At 52.7% G+C, this 18,787-nt stretch overlaps 1 protein-coding gene across 2 annotated transcripts in view; it reads right to left on the bottom strand.

Moving 5' to 3' along the window:
* Positions 1-3,080: 3,080 nt before the first annotated feature.
* The window catches only part of ALPK3 (alpha-kinase 3), a 47,434-nt gene continuing 31,727 nt past the window's right edge, over positions 3,081-18,787 (bottom strand). The window contains exons 5-13 of one of the 2 annotated variants that reach the window (XM_012643785.1): positions 12,724-14,848; positions 11,890-12,037; positions 11,363-11,490; positions 11,194-11,229; positions 8,676-8,956; positions 7,961-8,049; positions 6,937-7,160; positions 4,632-4,680; positions 3,081-4,071 (exon numbers count right to left, since the gene is read on the bottom strand). In XM_012643785.1, the coding sequence (XP_012499239.1) occupies positions 3,726-4,071; positions 4,632-4,680; positions 6,937-7,160; positions 7,961-8,049; positions 8,676-8,956; positions 11,194-11,229; positions 11,363-11,490; positions 11,890-12,037; positions 12,724-14,848 (3,426 nt within the window). In that variant the 3' untranslated portion in view covers positions 3,081-3,725. The remainder of the gene's footprint in view (positions 4,072-4,631; positions 4,681-6,936; positions 7,161-7,960; positions 8,050-8,675; positions 8,957-11,193; positions 11,230-11,362; positions 11,491-11,889; positions 12,038-12,723; positions 14,849-18,787) is intronic. The other variant, XM_012643786.1, reaches the window with a different exon arrangement.

Genomic DNA, 18,787 nt, shown 5'->3' with positions numbered 1-18,787 from the left:
TTGGCTGTAGCCCACTCAGTGGCCACACTGCCCCTCAGGAAGCGGGGTTGCCTGATCCACCTAGCCCTGACGCCAGGCACGGCCAGAAGCACGCCATCATCAGGTGGACGTTGTCGCTCCAGGCTGGGGCTCTGGAGGCACAAGTCCGTCGCGTGTGTGGGCCGCGCGCTCCCTCTCCCGCTGCTGCCTCCTGCTGTACGGCTGAGTGTCCCTCAGTCTACACCTATGGCTCTGAGAGGGAGCAGTCATTTGTCTTGATCATCTGGGGCCCTTGTTCTGGATTTAGATTGATTTTCCTTACCCATCATGCCTCCGCCACTGTCAATATCCATGGAATTATCAAATACCATAAATATCACCGTGGTGTCCTCACACATGACATTCAACCAAAGAACGTACTTTATGGCAAAAGTAAAGCACTGGGTGGATGCGGGGGGCATTCACTCATCTCGTCAGGACTCCCACAAACCAGAAGCAGTTGGCTTGACAGCATGGAGGGATGGTTTGTAGAAAACTCTGTGCAGCACCAGAAACTACGTCTTGAGAGCCTGGTTCAGGCCTGCAGGAGGTAGCATGAGCTTTGAGCTGGCAGCCAGCACGGGGTGCTGTTTCTCCCGCAGGGATGGGAAGCAGTGTGGAGATGGACGTGCTGTCACTACATCTCCGTGCTTTCCTCAGACCTGAGGTTTGGGACCCGGCTAGTGTAGAGGTTTTAGTCCCCAAGGAAGAGACACATCCTCAAAGACATAGTAAGGATTCAACGGAATTGGAATCCGAGGCAACCACCTGGCTGTTTCGGGCTCCTTATATCTCTGAGTGACAGGCAACAGGAGGTCATGGGCGTAGCTAGGATGGTGAACGCTATCGGGGCGGGGTAAAGATGGACATGGCGGGGTTCCGGGAGTGCTTCCTGGTGCTGCCACGTCCAACAGTAAATGTCCGTCACACAGGCAGGACCACCAAGGAGCTGGACTTCATAACTGAAGATTTGGGTCACTCCAACAGGCCAAGAATCCATAACCACAAACACTAGTTCTCATGGCCAGTTACAGAAATGGACAGCAGACTTCACGCATACTTCCTTTCTTGCTGGGTTATATAATTTTGGTTGACTATGGTTAACTTTACCAGATATCCACAGGGTACAGAATCTCACAATAGAATTGTGCTAAAACTAAAAGGAGAGGATTATCACTAGTGACACTGGGCTTTGACACTGGAGAATAGTAGCCCTGTCACTACCCCTGGACTTAGTAGTTGGATATGACCTCGAATTCCCTAAGCAGAGAGGAATTTGGTTTTGGTTGTATGTGGGAGAGTCGTAACACAGCAGATGGGAAGAATAGCGTGTGTGTGAGGCAGTGTCTTGGTTTTGTCTACTAAACCCTTTCTATCTTCTGCCTTCCGCCATTCTGGGAGGAATCCCCATCCTTTGGGAAACTGTCTCTCCCCCACTCTGCGAGGCCCTGAGCTCCAGGTCAGACTCTCCGACCTGGAATTTGAATCCTGAGCGGAAGGAGACCCGCTAGAACAATGGCAGCGGGGTGTTGACGTGCCGACCGCAGCAGCTTCCGGGAGGCGAGTCCCGGAGCTGTCCTGGCGCCCACGCTTCCCACGGCTAATCGTTCGGCTGTTCTTTTGGCTCTGTGAGCTATCCCAACATCCTTCCCATGAACCCTTTTCCTTGCTTAAGTTGGCCCAAGTTCATTTCTGTTGCTCAAACCCCAAGAATCCTAACGGATAGACAGTCTCTCCTGGGACTGCCTGGTACCTCTTTGCCTCCCAACAGCTGCTAGCCCAGGGGCTGGCGTAACATAGGTGCTCAGCTTATGCCGCTGAATGAGTGGGTGAACGAACAAATGAACGAACAATACTCCAATTCTCAGTTCACCAAAGTAATCTGGTTATGCAGGCCAGGAGAGTGGGGGGTCACACTGAGGCAAGGGGAGAAAGTGAGGGGTCACCTGAGCACAAGAGGAGGTAGACAAGTCAGAAATGTCAAAACGGAGGGGAGCTGTCAGCCAAGGGAAGGCCCCCCACGGGGAGCGAGGGGTGGGGTTGGGAAAGAGAAGAGGCAGGAAATACAGCAGCTGGGAGGCAGCCAGTCTCCTGGGGTGGTCTGCGGCAAGGGAGGCAGCCGGAGGCACAGAGCATTTCTGCAGAGCCCCCAGCCCGGTTCTTCCTTCCTGGGTTCCTTCCTTTGTGTTCTTCTTCCAAGTGAAAGAGCAATTCCAAAGGCATAGGTCCCCTGAGGGGCACAAGCCATCAGCTCAGTTGGACAAGAAGCACAGACTGTCTAGCTGTGGCCACAGAAGGCTGAGACTGAACTTGGGTCCAGGAGCCAAAACATAGATTCATTCTCCCAGCAGGCCCAGGGACTACAGGGCACCCTCAGAAAGCCTGCCTTGGGGGGAGGGCACCCTGACCACAGGAGTGAGGGCAAGCAGGACGCACAGGTGCTGCCTTCATTGCATCCCAAGGGGAGCCGGCTAGCCCCGGACCCACCCCACCCCAGGCCTCAAGGAGGGCGCTCAGGAAGAAGCCAGGGTGCTGGGCCAGCACAGAAATTCCTTGGGAGCCCAAACGCAAAGGCCAGAGTGGGAGCCCCAGGGTCAAGAGCTAATGGTTGGGGGCAGGGGTCCTAATTTCCAGGCACAGAGACGCCCCTCCACCCAAGTGCATGGATAGACTGCGTCCTCCCTAGCACACACCTGTGTACTCCCCCATGGGGGAGGGGCCCAGCCCTCTACCCCTGGTTGTGCAGGTCCCTGTGACCCACCCTTTTGGTATGGAGCACAGGGTTCCTCAAAGTCAACCCCTCCCTCTGGCTACAGCTGCTGACACAGCCCTCATGCCAGCTCTCACCTCGTGAGCAAAGAGCCTGGGAGAAGTGGGGAAGGGCGTACTGGGTGGAGGGAGATGCCAGAGGGTCTGTTCCTCACCTGGGCATTGGTGGGCAGGGTGTGGGGTCAGGGCAAGGGAGCCCTCAGGGGAAGGGACAAGCAGAGTCGATGAAGGACAGGCAGCAGGCTGCTGCTGGGCTCACGGCGTGGGATGTGCGGGTGGGTGCGAGGGGGCGGGGGGGCAGGGGAGCAGGGGAGCGAGTTGGGGGAAGGAAGAGCATGAACACGCGTCATCAAAGACCACTGCACAAGGACATGACAGGCTCTGGAAGGGCCCTGAGCCCCATCTGGGCTCGGCGGCAGGTTAGTGGCAGGATAAGCTGGGATGCACGAGCCGAAGTAGGTGGAAGGAGAAGACACCCTGAGAGTCACCAGGCCAGACCCAGCACAGGAGGTCTGGAAGCCTGAGGACAGGGAGAGACCAGGGCCAGGCAAGGGCACTCGGGTACAACACTTGCTGCAGGATCTGTCTAGGCGAGGGCCGGGCTGCAGAACTCATGCAGAGGACGCAGGGGAGCCTCCAGCAGTGGCGAGTGTAAACTTCAAGGAGGGCCTAGGCCGCCAGGCACTTGGAGGTGGGGCCCGCTTGAGGCCTGGGAGCCCTGGGTGATGATGGCACCAGAAGAGGCCAGTGGGCTGTGTGCCATGCACCAACGCCATCTGGTGAGGAGCTGATCGAGAGGCTGCTCAGAGAGGTCCCCAAGTGGTGCCTCCTCAGTGCACCTTCTCTGGTTAGTTCCGTGTTAGGAAAGTCTCCATCCGGTTCAAGCTGCTTCCTGGTTGGTCTGCTGCTGGGTGGAGGCCCCCAGCCTCCTGTCAGGGCTACCGCATGCCCTGGGCGTTGGAGCCCACCTCTTGGCTGGGAGGCTGTCCCAACAACTGGACGGCAACTGCCTCTGAGGCCTGAGGGGTGGCCTTGGAGCTTGGGGCACTCTTCCGGGTGCCCTGAGGACTAGGGAGGCCTTTCTTCTGAGGCTGAGGGCTCAGCTGGGGGCCCTTCCTGCCAGCAGATGGACTCTTGGAACCTTTGGCCTTGGCTTGGGGGTGGGCAGCCTCCAGGCCCTTGAGGGCTTTGAGCCCCAGCATCTCGCAGTAGGCGCTGCACTGGTGCGCGGCGGCGAACTGGTCCAGCAGGGCAGGGAAGCAGCTCTCCTTGAGGCCTTGGTATCTGCAGCCAGACAGGAAGACACTGGCTGCCACCCACAGTGGGAGTCCCTTGGGGGGCTGCTTTGGGATGGCCACCATCAGGGTGTGATGCCCAGGGTATGTCCTACCCTACCCGAGGGTGATGGGGAGTCTCCCCTGGGTGACAAAACCTGAACTTTACAACTGTGGTCTCATCACACCCTGACACATGGAACTCACACGTGGGACATAATTGACATGAGGACGGTTTGCCTTTTTAACATGAGCCGGAGCAGCCTCGGGCCAGCACTGTAAGCACAGGGCCCTGCTCCGCTGCATGCTGCGAGCACGCTCGAGGGACCGGAGGGCAGAGGAGCACGGCGAGGGCCCGAATGGCAGGGGACCCTGTGTGCAGGCATCGGCAACAGCGGCCGGTCCCGACCTGGGATCAGCGGCCCCTGGGATGTTCCCACGTGGCCATGGTGTGACTGGGACCACTTGGCCCCAAGCCCAGCTCCTTCGGGATGGAGAAGCAAAAGGACTTGGGACATTTTCCACCCCAGGAAGACTCTCCAAGGGCATTCCGTCCCAAGAGCCACTCACCCTCGCAGTTTGGTAGCAATCTGCACGTCAGTCAGCTTCCAGTCAGCCCCTGGGAGGAGAGAGAGTTGAGGGCTCGCCCTCCGCCCCCACGTCCCCAGCACAGACATCGCCTCAGACGGGACCCTCCAGGTTTCAGTGAAGACACCTTCAGGCGGCCCCTCCCCGGCCGGCACCACCAGCCTGTCTCACCGGCCGCGTGCAGACCTGCGTCATTACTCGGAACAGTACGGCCATTTTTACAAATGGGGAGACGGGCTCAGGGTTAGATGACGTGAGCAAAGTCACGCTTGTGCTTTCATTCAATAATGGAGCACTGACTGCGTGCAGTGGCCACGGTGAGTCAAAGTAAGAGTTCAGCTTTTCTCACTCCTAGAGCCGTAGCTCTTCCAGCTACGCAGTCCCGCCTCCACTGGGTCAGACCAGGGCACTACTGGCCTGGCCTCTGGCTTTGAGCTAAGACCGTCCCCTCCCTCCTGTGAGATGAGCGGTGCGTCGGGACGGGGGAGGGGGCTGGGAGCGCGCGGGTAGACAGGCGTGGGCTCAGAACCCAACGAGCACGCGCGGGGCGAGCCAAGGTGCGCTTCCAGGTGAAGACGGCCTTGGAAGAACAGAAGCAGGAACAACGGCGAGAGAGCAAAAATTGTCCTGGTCAGTCCACCCGAGGCTCTCAGCATTTCTGTGTCAGGTCTGTGACCTTCTTTCCCCATTTTCAAACTGCCCAGAGCATTTTTCTAGGAACCTGCCTTTCACCAACAGGGTTGGGCACCAACATACGATAGAGTAGAACAAACGTGGGCTTCAGAATCAGACAGGCCCAGATTTACACCTCGGCCCTATCACTCTGAATGGGGTGAACGTGGCCAGTCACCTCGCGCCTCCAGCCCTCAACTGTAGAAGTGGGGACGATAAAGCCTGTCTCACAGGGGTGCTGAGAAGGCCATCGTGTGTGCAGGACTCTTAGTGTCTGACACAGTAGTCATGTGACACATACTAACGCCTTTGTCATGTTTCTGTGGGCATCCACGGCATGCCATTTCCTGTTGTCGGGGATGACCCCTTACACTTGCCCAGAATTTTAATGTGCAGAAGGCGCTCACAAACGGGGTCTTGCTCAATCCTCATAACGAGTCAGAGAGAGAGGCAGGGAAGACGTCATCCCTAGACAGGGAAAGGACACTGCAGCTCAGAGAGATTAACGACCTAACCTGTCTGAGCTTTCGTTTTCTTCTTTGTAAAACAGAGAGAGACTCACTCAGCTAGAAAACAACGGGGCTGAGACGTAAATGAAATTTCTTTGACTCCAAAGGCTTTCTACTACACCGTGTTACTATCTTATGGCACAAAGCAGCCTACTTATCACAGTTTCTTGAGGACAGTGACTATGGCTAATTCATCTTTTATCTTCCCAATATTTAGTCATGGCTGGATGGAAAAGGGATGGAAGCACGAATGTGCAAGTTCATAAAGAGATCGACTGGTAACGGCCTAATGTGTTACCTCGCGCCCTCACCCCCATATGCGGAGTTATATACAGTAATTATTGTACAATTTAACCCCCATGAAAAGCACATTGGAGTCAGTTTTGTATCTGTGACCCTTGGTTTTCTCACTTGTTTGCCTCGGGAACAAGGTATACTAACGTGTGATATTCCCAGCAACCTCTCCTCCCACCGAGCATTTTATCTTTTCCTCTCCCCGCCTAGCTGAGGTCAGAGCGGGCCTTCTGGCAGACGCTCCAGGAAGGAAGGCGGTTCGTGCTTGCTGGCCTTCCTGTGCTGGGGAGTTCTGGGCAATGGGGGACATATAAATCAAACTAAAAGGAAGCCAGATAAACATATGTTGGCTTACAGAACAGAAAGCTAACAAGAAGGAAGAGGAGGAGGAGGAAATGGAGGAGGAGGAGGAAGAGAGACAGTGAAGCTACTCGTGGCAGGATGGGGGAGAGAACTTGGGAGGTTTGGGGAGCGACAGTCTAGAGCAAAGCCATGGGGAAGGGAGACTTTGAAAAGGGTGGTTGTGGGTTTTGAATTAGATCCCATCTAATGTTCTTTGAGATAAATTCCTTTTTAATTTTAAGTAGGCCTGGACTGCACTTCTTTAAATGCAACTGCAGTTGTAGACGAGGCTACACGAGGCCTTGGTGCGTGTTAGGGTTATACGCGAAACGGCCCGTGTCCCATCTACTCTATGGGATTATTGTGCAAAGTAAAAAAGGACAGACGCGAAAGTGCTTTGTAAACTATCAATCACTATGGCTCTGCCCCTCTGCACGCACTCACGTCCATGCACATGCGCACCCTCATACCTGCCAGGTCTGTGACAAGGAAGCTGCCGTTCGTCCACTGGTACAGCCAGTGCTGGAAGGTCCGGCACTTCTGCACGACCTCAAAGCTGCTGGATGCTGCCGGAGCCCCGGCGCAGCCCCATTCCCGGGAACAGTAAGACTCCAGAGGCTTGCCCAGGTCCTCCTCCAGGGTAGCATATGGGATGTTATTTGCAGGCCGGTAGATTAGATACAGCGGGATGATCCTAAACACAGTTTCACCCTGCAGTGAGTGGGAATTATGGCCCAGAGAGCTCCTCCCTCCCACCCAGTTCTGTATTCTTGACTCTAAAAGAAGGGCCGTTCCAAGAATGGAATTGTCAGCTCTGAGCCTGGAGGACAGCAGGGCTGAGGTGGGGGTGGGGAGTAGGGACTGGGGGGTGGGTACAGCTCCACACTGAGCTCAGGAAAGGAAATGGAGGCCATGGGCTTCAGAGTTCTGTCCACGTTCTGTGGTCGGTGGTTTTAGAACCACACCCTGCTATGGCCGCTTGGGCGAGGGACTGAGGGCAGTGGGTGTCCACAGCAAGGACACCCCTAGAGAGTCAGACTGGGGCTCACTGCCAGTCAGACCCTAGATATGAAAGAGTTAGATTTCAAGTCTCAAAACAGAAACAATTGCCATTTGTAGCTGACTCCTACAAAACTCCACACTGACCCTGCCTAGGCAGAGTCCCGACCAGCTTGCCCAGCTTGGCCCGCCCCGTCACCTGCACAGAGACCCGGAATCTGCTGTGCCCAAACTCTGCCATCAGCAGAACCTTAGCTAAAGAGTGGGGAATTAGGGTGGGTGAGGAGACACTCAAGACCAGAGCAGAGACCTTCCTCAAGTGGGGGGTGAATCTTGAGGTCTTTATTTCGATTTTGGGGGACCATTGAGCTGAGCGAGGGGTTGCTGTGAGCCTATCTGCACATGGGATGCCCCTGGGGGCTGGGAAGCCACTGTCTTTGAAGAAGCTCAAGGCAGCAGTTCTGCCGCTGCACGTCCTCCCCCCCGCACACTCACTCAGGCACCTCCCCGAAGCCAGGTGCCGCACGGGCTTCAGCCGCAAAGATTTTGCAGTACTCTCGACTCATGTTCTGGATCTTGCAGCCCTGCGGATTAGAGGGAACCAAATCTGATCGGCAGAGGAGCCCCCAGTTCTCCACTGTGCTTAGCTCTAAGTGGTGGGCCGCCCACGGGGCACTGCAGGCAGGACTCCGCCCCGGGGGAGGTGGGCTCACTCCTTCTCATCCTACTCTGTGCCTCGTTTTCCTCCTTCCAATAAGAAGGGGCTTTGGACTTCTTTTCAAACTAAGGTTTTCAAAGTGGTTTCCCAACTATGTTTCCTGGAGCCCTAATGATAGGTGGCAGTGCCCCAGGGACCGCTCTGGAGAGCAGGGACGACTACCCACCCCACCCACATCACTCCCCTTTTATTTCACATAGAAATATGGCTGCCATGAGAAACTGTGTTTGAGGCAGGGAAAAGGATTCTGCTGCAAATATATAGCTTGAAAACTATGGCCCACATGGTTTTGAAGCTCTCCAGTCCTCTGAGGCCAAGCACCTGGATTCTGGCTACACCTCAGGCTCTCCTTGAGGTCCATTCTAGGAACCTCATAAGGTCGAGATTGAGATGGCACCTGCCTCTGCACTAGGGCTCCCAACAGGACCCTGGCTGGGAAAGGGCAGGAAGTGAGAGAGTAAAGGGATGGGGCATGAGGATGGGACACACTACCTGGATGGTGACATCGTAGTTTCTGCCCAGAAGAGAAGTCTCACTGCTGGGCCCAAACACAAGCAGGCTGGACACTTTGATGATGCACGTGCGGCCCGACTCGAAGATGGGTTCCAGCCCGTAGATGACCTTGGCCTGGGAGGCCTTCCGGAGGCCACACCCATATCCAGCCCCTCGGAGCTCCTCGCTCACCAGTCGCCCAAAGAGCTTGTCCCCCCAGCAGCCAGAGTCAGCCAGACCCTTGGCAAATACCATGGGGGTCATCTCAATCTCTTCTCCAACTGAAGGGGAACAGGAGAAATGTGAAAAACTAGAAGCCCCTGCCTGACCGATGTGGGGCCCATAGGGAAGGAAAAGGCCAGAACGGTCTCCCGCTCTGCCAACCTGGTATGTTCACTTCCTGTCCACGACTGCTCTTTGGGGGTACGCTACGAGTCCCCTCCCAGACTGTGACCTCCTTGGGGCAGCAACTGCCCTTGAACCCACCCCTGTCATCTAACAGTGCTCGCGTGGTATCTATCACACAGCGAGGGCTCAGCAAGTGTGTGTGGAAGGCAGGGGCTTTCTGTGGCAGTAGCAATTAGAGTTAGAATTAGAATTAGGTGTGATCAAATAATTCCATCTCAGCCAACACGTTTGACTGAAACAAAAAGTTTGCGGGATCCATCCAGTAGCAGTGAGCACCCCAATGCCCAAACTGTGATTGTCAAGTATCACTTCCCACTAAAGGCAAGCAGAGCCCCCGCAGGAGACAGTGGATTCCAGGTCTAGACAGGAAGTGTACAGCACAGACCTCAAACACCTTGTGAGGCCAGAAGGCAAGGGAGCCATCAGAACTATTGGAGACGTGTCGAAAGGACACAAGCGCCGACCCGAAGGGCTTCCCCTTGGCCACAGATGAAAACAGTCTTAGCAACAAAGAGAGTAATTACTATAATGTATTGAACATATCAAATATGTTAAAAATCCATGTGTTCACAATGGTAACTGAAAAAAAAAAAAACCAATCACACCTCAAAAAACAAACTTCATTGGTCACCTTTGGAAGGGGCTGCTGGAGGCCCAACTCACTATTCTGAAACCTAGTAAGTAAAGTGAAAAGAGCAGGTGTTTATCCTTCATTTTCTGTTGGACCTATATGTATCAGGGTAACCAAATAATTATTTCTTCTTTACAGAAAAGTTTCAGCAAATGAATGAAGAAGGAATGATAGAATTAAAATATCTCCATGTTGCAACTCCTAACGAAATGATAGATTTAGGCAATGCTCAGTGACTGCCAAAATCCTTAGATAACAACAGGGGTTGTATCAGACAGTTTGTAAACTTTAAAAAGGATGTATCCCACAGACACCAAATGAATGAACCCAATGACCGATCTTAACATTACCAAAAGTGAAACAATCTGATGTTATGTGCCTCTCGACAGGCTGCAAAACAATATATACAGCACATCTGTGGATTATTCATGCCAAAAAATCACACCTGAATCTGACCAAACCTCTCAATCTGATTACAATTTAGAAGTACATGTGTGGAGGAAGTGGTGCTATAATCAAGAAAATGCAGAATGTAAGAAAGTCTACCCGTCAAGTGACTTCAAAATGCAGAATGTAAGAAAGTCTACCCGTCAAGTGACTTCAACAAATAAATGGCAAGGAGAGAAAACAAATGAAGGCGGAGACACTGTTATGTGTTCAGAGACTTGGGCGCTATCAGCCAAAAGCAATGAGTGGTTTCTGATTCAAATAAACCAACAGTTATGAGATGATTGGGGCAATATGATTGGATAGTTGATGATATTAAAGAATTATTACTAAGTTTTTAGCTGTGAGGTTTTATTTAACATTGATTATGTTATTTGATAACAAAAGACACTAGTTGGATGAATGAGTGGTTGAATGAGTGAATGAAGGAAGGAATTAATGCATTAATTAGCAAATGAAGCTTTAAACATCTTTTCATCGTTGGCTGCCTTCAAAGTCCCAAGCCTTTAGCAGGTCTCGTGCAGGAGCAGTATAGACTCTTCTCCTAATATCTGAGCCCTTAAACGGCTTATCAAACTGCGGGTATTTCACAGCCACGAGGGAGCCTGCTGACAGGGCAGTGTTCCTAGCTCCTTCCCGGATAGCAAGGACGTGTGCAGTAGGGGCCAAGAAACTGCGTTCTTAGCAGGCTCCCTGTGTGAATCTAACACACCAGTCCACAAACTCTGGGTAAGGGCTGCGGGATAAGATATGCCCTGGTGGCCAGTCCTGGCCTTGCTCAAGGAACCTGGTGTGGGCAAAGGGCACAAGGCTGAAATGACTCCTTGTGCAGTGGCCCCCCCCAGCCACTTCTTCCCCAAGTCTTCTGAACCAGCATCCTCTATCCTCCTCCCTAAGCCATACCCTAAACTAGGAGGCAAAGGGAGGCCGTGTGTGGATCTGGACCAGATTCTAAGCCCTTAAAGAAGGTCCTCGCTGCAGGTGACAGGGAGGGATGAAGGCCCACCCCTCCTCCCCCGAGGGGCACTGTACCTTCACCTTCTTCTCTGGAGATGAATCCTGACAACACTATGTGGAGAAAAAGAAAAGAAAGCTGCCTCAGGCCGACGTGCCCAGGGAGACTGCCTTCTCTGCAAAGACGCTGCTGCCTCCCCGCCAGGAGCCAGGCCAGGCCGAGACCCAGGCCGCAGGGCACACTCACCCTCAGGGCTGAGGCAGAAGTCAGTGGAGGCCGAGCCGTGCTCGTTGTGGATGGTGCATCGATACACGCCGCAGTCTACGGGGGACGCCTGCACGATGGCCAAGGCCGCCGGCCCCTCATCCCCTGCGCTGCAGAAAGCAGAGACCCTTCTTGTGAACGCCATCACCGAGTCACAGACAGGGCCAGACTGTGGTCCTAGGGGTCCTCAGACCCGACTCTCACTGGCTGCTGGGAATCCAGGCTCTGAGAGCTCCAGGGAGGCAGCGAACTCCATGGTCAAGAGCTGGTCCTGGATCACGCAGGCGTGTTTTGCAGTCCTGTCACTTACTTGCTGTGTGACTTTGGCAAGTGGCTTAAAGACTTCTGAACCTCAATTTTCTCATCTCTACTATGGGAATAATAGAACCTCCCTCGCGGGGCTATTGTGAGGATTAAATGGGGTGACAGATTCACAGTGCTAGGAAAATGCCCAACACTATCACTGTAATTAGGGAGCCGGTGAGGCAGAGGTGGTATGGGGGGCTTACCTCCTGCCCACCTCGCCCACTGGGCGCTGATCCTTGGCCCATGTCAAGACTGAGTCACTCAGAATGTTGAAAAACTGGCACCAGAGCTTCAGGCTACCCGAGGCATCAGGAAACTGCTCCACCCGAATCTTCCGGATAACCTGTGGGGCTGAGAGCAGGGCAGAGTCAAGAGGGAGAAACCACTCCCCTTCCATCCTGTGCCCTTTCTGGCCACAGCCCTGCCTCCCTGGACGTCCATGGAGGAAGACACTGCAAGAAAACAGGATTCAAGTGTCCACACCAACCCGCCACGTCATAGTCTCCAGCTGCCTCCCACCCGCACCTCAGGCTTCCCGCCCGACCCCACAGCACACGTCTAGGCTAGAAAGAAGCCGCTGTGCCCCCAACCCCAGGCTGGAGGGGCTCACAGCCGAGGGCACAGACCGTAGTCAAGACAGGAACTTCCGATTGTATTCCAGCCCCTAACTCCAGAAACCTGCAAGCGAATCCCATCTCCCTGACTGCAGTCGCGGGAGAGTCTGCGAAGAGGGGACTGTGGCCATCCTGACGACAGAGCTTGAACGCTGCTGCCGCTAGGCCCCGTGCTGAGAGCTTGATTTATTCTACCCCATGCAGCCTCACAACGTCCCAGGGTGGTCCTGTCGCCCCCTGTACGCAGTGGCGGAACCAAGCCAAGAACTAGGTCTTTCGGACTCCAAAGGTTGGGAGATGACACCACCGCTACAGAGGACATTTGTAAATCCCCAGCAGGGATGTGTCACCCATGGTGGGGATGCTGTTGGTGGCCTCTGGGCAGCCCTCCCCGCGAAGCCACACCCCCTCCCCACGGCTCACCTTTCAGCAGGTCTTTGGCTTTCCTGGGCTTGGCCAGAGCCTCCTGCTTGCCTTCGTCTGGGGCCAGCTCTGTGTCCAGACCCCCGGCCTTGGGGCTGGAGCCCAGGTCTGCTGCTGCCGGCTCCTCCTCTGCCCGTGGCACCTCCAGCATGCCCGCCTTCCTGCCTTGGGTAGGGGAGCATCTATCCCGCCCCGGAGTCCCCGGGGACCCAGGCGCCAGGCTTTTCCTGGACCCCCGGGGGGAAACCGTGGGACTCTCCCTTTCTTCAGGCCTGGTCACCTCCCCATCGCCTGCTGCTCTGACCTTAGGGAGGAATCTCTTCCTCCGTGCTCCTAGAGCCAGTTCCTCAGGTGTGGCTGCAGGGAGACCTGTCAGAGCCTCCCCTGGGACCTCGTCCTCTTGAGAGCGTTCCTGGGCTCTGGCCTCTGCCGAGAGCAGTCCCTGCGCAGGGGCTGCCTGCCCTCCCGCCTCCCCCAGCGGCCCGCCCATGCTGCTCTCCTGGGAGGCACCCAGGAGGCCAGGCCCCTCAAGGGAAACTTCTCCCTCATCTTCTGAGGCCAGCCCAAGGCCCTCCTCACCTACCACGATGGCGGGCACGGTGAGGGGGCTGAGGCCGGGGCCCTGGGAGCCCCGGCCAGCAGCCAGGGCCTGGCGGCCCGCCTGCACCTCGCGGTCCAGGAGGCCGGTGAGGCGGCGGGAGGTGCAGGGGCTCAGCAGCAGGCTCTGTGCGCTCTGCACCAGGTGGTTGTTCTCCACACGCTCCAGGATGCGCCTCGACGTCCGGGGACTCAGCCCGGCCACTTCCACAGTGGGGACCAGAGTGGACGGGGGCTCCAGATCTCCAGTGGCAGCCCCCGCCTGGGACCCTGCCGCTGCTCCACTTGTCTCTGTGCTGGATAGCTTTAGCAGCAGAAGCAAGTAGTTCTTCAGGGAATCTATGAGGCCGGGGTCACAGCTCCGGGGGCCTGGGGGCCTCCCCTCCACATCTGCTGCCATGGCGCAGGCGCCTTCATTGCTGGAGGCCATGGTTTCTGATGGGCGACTCTGGGTGGGGGTCCCCAGCCCCAAGTGCAGTGTAGGGGCAGAACTCAGCAAGGCCTGCTCCCCAGAGGGCAGGAAGGCAGCTGTGCTCACGTGCTGAGAAGTCAGGGCGCTGGGCAGTCCCTCCTTGGGGCTATTGGTCAGGCCAGTCCCAGGAAGAGAGGGCACAGTGGGTGCCTCCTGGCGCAGGCCAGCTGGAGGACAGCCAGCCAGATCCACACACGGAGCCACCTCTGGCTGCTCCCCTTTGGGGCGCTGGAACGTGCTGTCCCCCAGCCTGGCCTTCACTGGCCCTGATGGCTCTGGCCCTTGACAGCTCTCTCCTCCCACCTGCTCCACGCTCCCCTTGGGAGACAGCTGTGCTGGGAGCAGAAGATTCCTTGATAGGGGACCCTCAGGGTTCCTGGAGGCTGTGGCTGCTGCCTCCTCAGATCTGAGCATGAAACCAGGTTTTTGGGGGACACAGGACGTTTCTGGGGTCTGTGTAAAACTCTCAATAATCTGAGAAGACGTAGGACCCTCTGAAGGTGGGAGTTCAGGGGCTGTGGCCGGTGGGCTGGGGCTGGTCACGGCCTCCTGCTCCAGCTGAGCTTTCGTGGCTGTGGGTACACTCCCCTCTGACTGTGTCCCCTTTCCTTCCTGTCCCCTTCTGTCTTCCTGTGTCCTCTCATTTGCGTGTGCCTTCCTGTCTTCCTGCATCTTCTCACCTGCCTGTGTCCTTTCTACCTGTGTCTCCACCTTTCCCTGTATCACCACATCCTTCTGTGAACTCCTGTCTGACTGTGGCTTCTCACGCTCTTGTGTCATGACATCCACCTGTGCCTTCCTGCCTGCCTGTGTCCTCTGAGTTGTCCGAGCTCTGTCTCTACAGGTCCTCCCATCCACTTGCATCTTCCCATCTGCCTGCACATCCTTCTTGCCTCCAGTCCCCTGGCCAGCAGATGTTCTTCCATCCTCCTGGGTTTCTACATCCATACGTTCGATGGCACCCTGACTTCTGGAGGTGCCACAACCAGCAGAGGCCACGTCAGAGCTGCTGCTGGCTGACACGGTCGGAGCCATGGCTGCCTGGGACTCCAGGACCTGAGAACATGTGGACAAAAGCAAGGACTTAACTGCACGTGCACTGGAAGCTCTTTCCAGCCTGGCTTCCCAGCCTCCTCTGACCTCACCAGAACTGCTCTGATGGGAATCCTGGTGGGGCTTGGGAGGCAGACATAGGACATAGTCCCAGATCCCCATGCCACCCACCCTAATCTCTGATCCAGAAGCTGGACTAGGGAATATCCAGCATCCAGGCCCAGCTCTGGCCTTTTCCACCTCTTCCTGAAGAAATCCACCTTTCCTGAAAGACCCTGCTCTTGTGTTACGCTACCCCTCACCCTTGCCCTTGGACGACAGTGCTCCCCAGGGCTCCCAGAGCAGTCAATCTGTCCTTCTCTCATGGCCCCAGATAGGAATATGGGTGAAGTAGGAGAGTGCCAAAGGGTCTCCCAATAATGGCCTCAATGACAGCATCCACCAGTAACGCTGAGTGAGTGGTGATAATATGATGCTGTCCCAACAAGGAGGGTTAATGAAACTCATGAATGGTACCTATGCCAAGAAATCAGTGAAACACTATAATGTTACCCTTCTGAATACCTAGTGGTTGCAAAGCACCATGCTCAGCTCCTACATATCACACACATCACCTCACTACTCCTCCCAACAGTGTGCATACTCATCGCCATCCCAGAGATAACAATGCTGAGAAGGGATGTGATTTGTCCACTATCAGGTAGTAAGTGGCAGAGTTTAGATTAGGAGCCAGGTGTGTCTAGCTCCAAATCACATGTTCTTCACTATTAAGATTATACTGCAGTGCCACCCATTTAAATATAATTATTATAAAAGACTTCCTGTCTAAATATGATGGCATAAGACAGTAATTTGCCTCTTTTTATCCTGGATATCATCAAAACCAACAAAGTAAACAAGAAATAAACAGAGCAAACTCCATTGTTAGTGAAAATAAAACCTACACTCTAAAGATACAAATAAACAAAAGGATAACGGCTGCCAAAAGCAGACGGATGCAGACACTGGGAGGTGGAGGAGAAACAAAAGCTGTGGGGGGTGGAAACAAACCGTGAAGCAGCTCAGCAGGTCTCGGAATATGCTAGCAAAAACACAGTTATTAGCACCACAGATAAAGGACTCCCGTGGAGGTGATAAGCCTATAGACGGCACATAGGACAGGAGCTGTGGGGCCAGGGGGACTGGGTAAAAATCAAGCAGAAGACGTGGGGAGAGGGGGGAGGACAGATCTTGGAAAGGAATATTGTTCCCATGAGCTCTGCTTGAGGAAACGACCAGAGGACAAACTTTACTTAACCAAAAGATGATTGAGGAAACCACAGAGAAAGAATTCATGGTAAGCACTAAATATATTTCACTTATAATACTATATTAGCACATATTAAATATCAATATTGACACAGAACAGCAGAACCAAGACTAAAGCCAAGTGGGGTGTAGAGCGGCAAATCAGAATGTCCGTGTGATACGCCCCGATGCTACAGACACTGTGCAACCAGCACAGAGTGAAAGGGGGAAGAGAATGACAAGCCGAGTTAGTGCCTTGATTATGTCACCACCTGTCCAGGAACCAAAGACATTAACTCAAAGCTGAAAAGGCAAGTGACAAAAATATAGGCTATTTAACTACACAAAGATATTCACTTAGAAATAAAACTTTAGGCTGATATGAAAGAGAAGATGAATGGGGGAAGGGCGGGAGGAAGCAGAAACACTTTAGTGTTGCTCATTGTAAAAAATAACAAAATGAATAAAAGAATTAATGGCAATGTGTCAAATTCAAATTATAAATTAAATTACTACATGCAAACATTTTAAAACATCAGAACCACACACAAAATCAAAGCAATCAGACCACATAATGAAAGACTTTAAAATATATGTAATTGGAGGATGGTGGTCTTTTGAGATGCTAGTCTGCTGCCCTCCTCATTTGTCAGCAAATAAATAAACTTCTCTTTCCTTTTCCTCAAAAAAATAAAATAAAATATATACAATTAAAATACATATAAATTAAATGTAGGATTTGAAGCTACTTTACCGAATATGAAATTTTGAATGAATGGTATGGATACAGAGAAATTAAAGAGTTCGGTGACTATGTAAGTCCAACCGAAGAATTTTAACAAAAATGCTCTTCCGCCTTCTCCGACAACCAGATACTAACAGATAAAAATGCCTTGGAGCCAACAAACAGCAATTAGTAACGTACTAGAAGCTTCTTTTACCTTCTGATATTCTAGGATTAGAAAGTATTAATATAGATGTAGATCTATAAATTTACAAGGGAAGTGCGGACTTTGCACACAGCCTGCTACGGTTGAGACTGAAAACAGAACTTCTTGTGTAAAGCTACCCTCACTCCTCCTCACTCCCCCTGCAGCTGGATCAGTCCGTAGTTCTACTGAGTCTACTTCCTTAAGCCCAATATCCATTTCCTTCTGTCTCCACTGCCAGCTACCTAATCTAAGCTGCCAACAATTCTGTCTTGTCTGGGCTACTGTAAAGCCTCGTAATTGGTAATCATGACTCCAGTCTTTGCCTCCGCTAAACACTCATCATCACTGCAGCCCAAGTGATCTCTCCAAAGTACAAATCTGATTGTACATCCCTTGCTCAAAAACCTCTCAATGGCTTACCACTGCTTACAGGATAAAGCCTAAAAGGGCAAAAAGTTAAATTACACAGTAGGCCCCTCTTATTCACGGTTTCACTTGCCGTGGTTTCAGTTGCCCACGATCAACCTTGGTCCGAAAATATTCAATGGAAAATTCCAGAAATAATTGATAAGTTTTAAATTTTGTGCTGTTCTGAGCAGCATGATGGAATCTCACACCGTCCCACCGGGACGTGAATCACCTTTGTCCACAATATCCATACTGTAGTCATTCAGTAGCCACCTGGGTCATCAGATCAACTGCTGAGGTATCGCAGTGCTTGCGTTCGAGTAACGCCTATTTTACTTAATAATGGCCCCAAAGCACAAGAGTAGTGATGCTGGCATATTGTTATAATTGTTCTATTTATTAATTTTTTTAATTTTTAAAAATATTTATTTTCCTTCTTTTCCACTATTTCAGTTTCTTGCGTGTTCTATTTTATTACTGTTAAAATAATAATTTTGTATATTACAAAATTTGTATATTTGTATATTACACTCTATCTTAGGTAGGTATGTATATGTAAAAAGCAGTACTTATAGAGTTTGGTACTATCCACGGCTTCAGGCCCCCACTAGGGGTCTGGGAAAGTCCCCCCATGGACAAGGAGGGACTATAGGATGCTGTTGGCCAGAGTCACAGGCACAGGCAGAGCCCCTGAGGACAGCAATTTGGTGTTACGTACTAAAACTAAAAATACACTCTTTGACCCAATGATTTCATTCCTAGGAATTTATCCTACAGATACACCATCATGTGCAGATGGACTTGTATACAAGGATATTTGCTGCAGCACAGTTATAATAGCAAAAGACTAGAATTACCTAAATTCCTCCAATACAGGGCTGATCCAATGAATTACGATACATCCATAGTCCATATAAATACCCAAATAAAAAAGCCAGGTGAAGAATAGAAAGCACAAAACACAGCCTTTGTATGGAGAATACACAGGTGCACACACATTTGTAAACATAAAGAAAGCAGCTCTAGAAGGATGCCCAGGAAACCAGCTTTGGCAACTGACTTTAGGAAGAGGAACAGGATGATGGGGGCAGTGAAGGAGGGAAGCTTAATAGTTTCCATATACCTTTTGTACTTTTTGGATTTTTTATCATGTGCATGTAACACATAGTCAACAAAAATAAAAATAAAAATGAAAATATGTAGGGAAGCAAGCCCTTATGTCATAAATGAGGCCCATCTTCAGCAAGGGTCCCAGATCTCTCCCCAGGTTTGTCTCTTGGGTCCCTCTACCCAACACTAATTTAACTGTGCTGAC

The sequence above is a fragment of the Propithecus coquereli genome, unplaced genomic scaffold, assembly GCF_000956105.1.
Source record: "Propithecus coquereli isolate 6110/MARCELLA unplaced genomic scaffold, Pcoq_1.0 Scaffold20, whole genome shotgun sequence".
NCBI lineage: Eukaryota > Metazoa > Chordata > Mammalia > Primates > Indriidae > Propithecus > Propithecus coquereli.
This window is presented reverse-complemented; position numbering and strand designations above follow the sequence as displayed.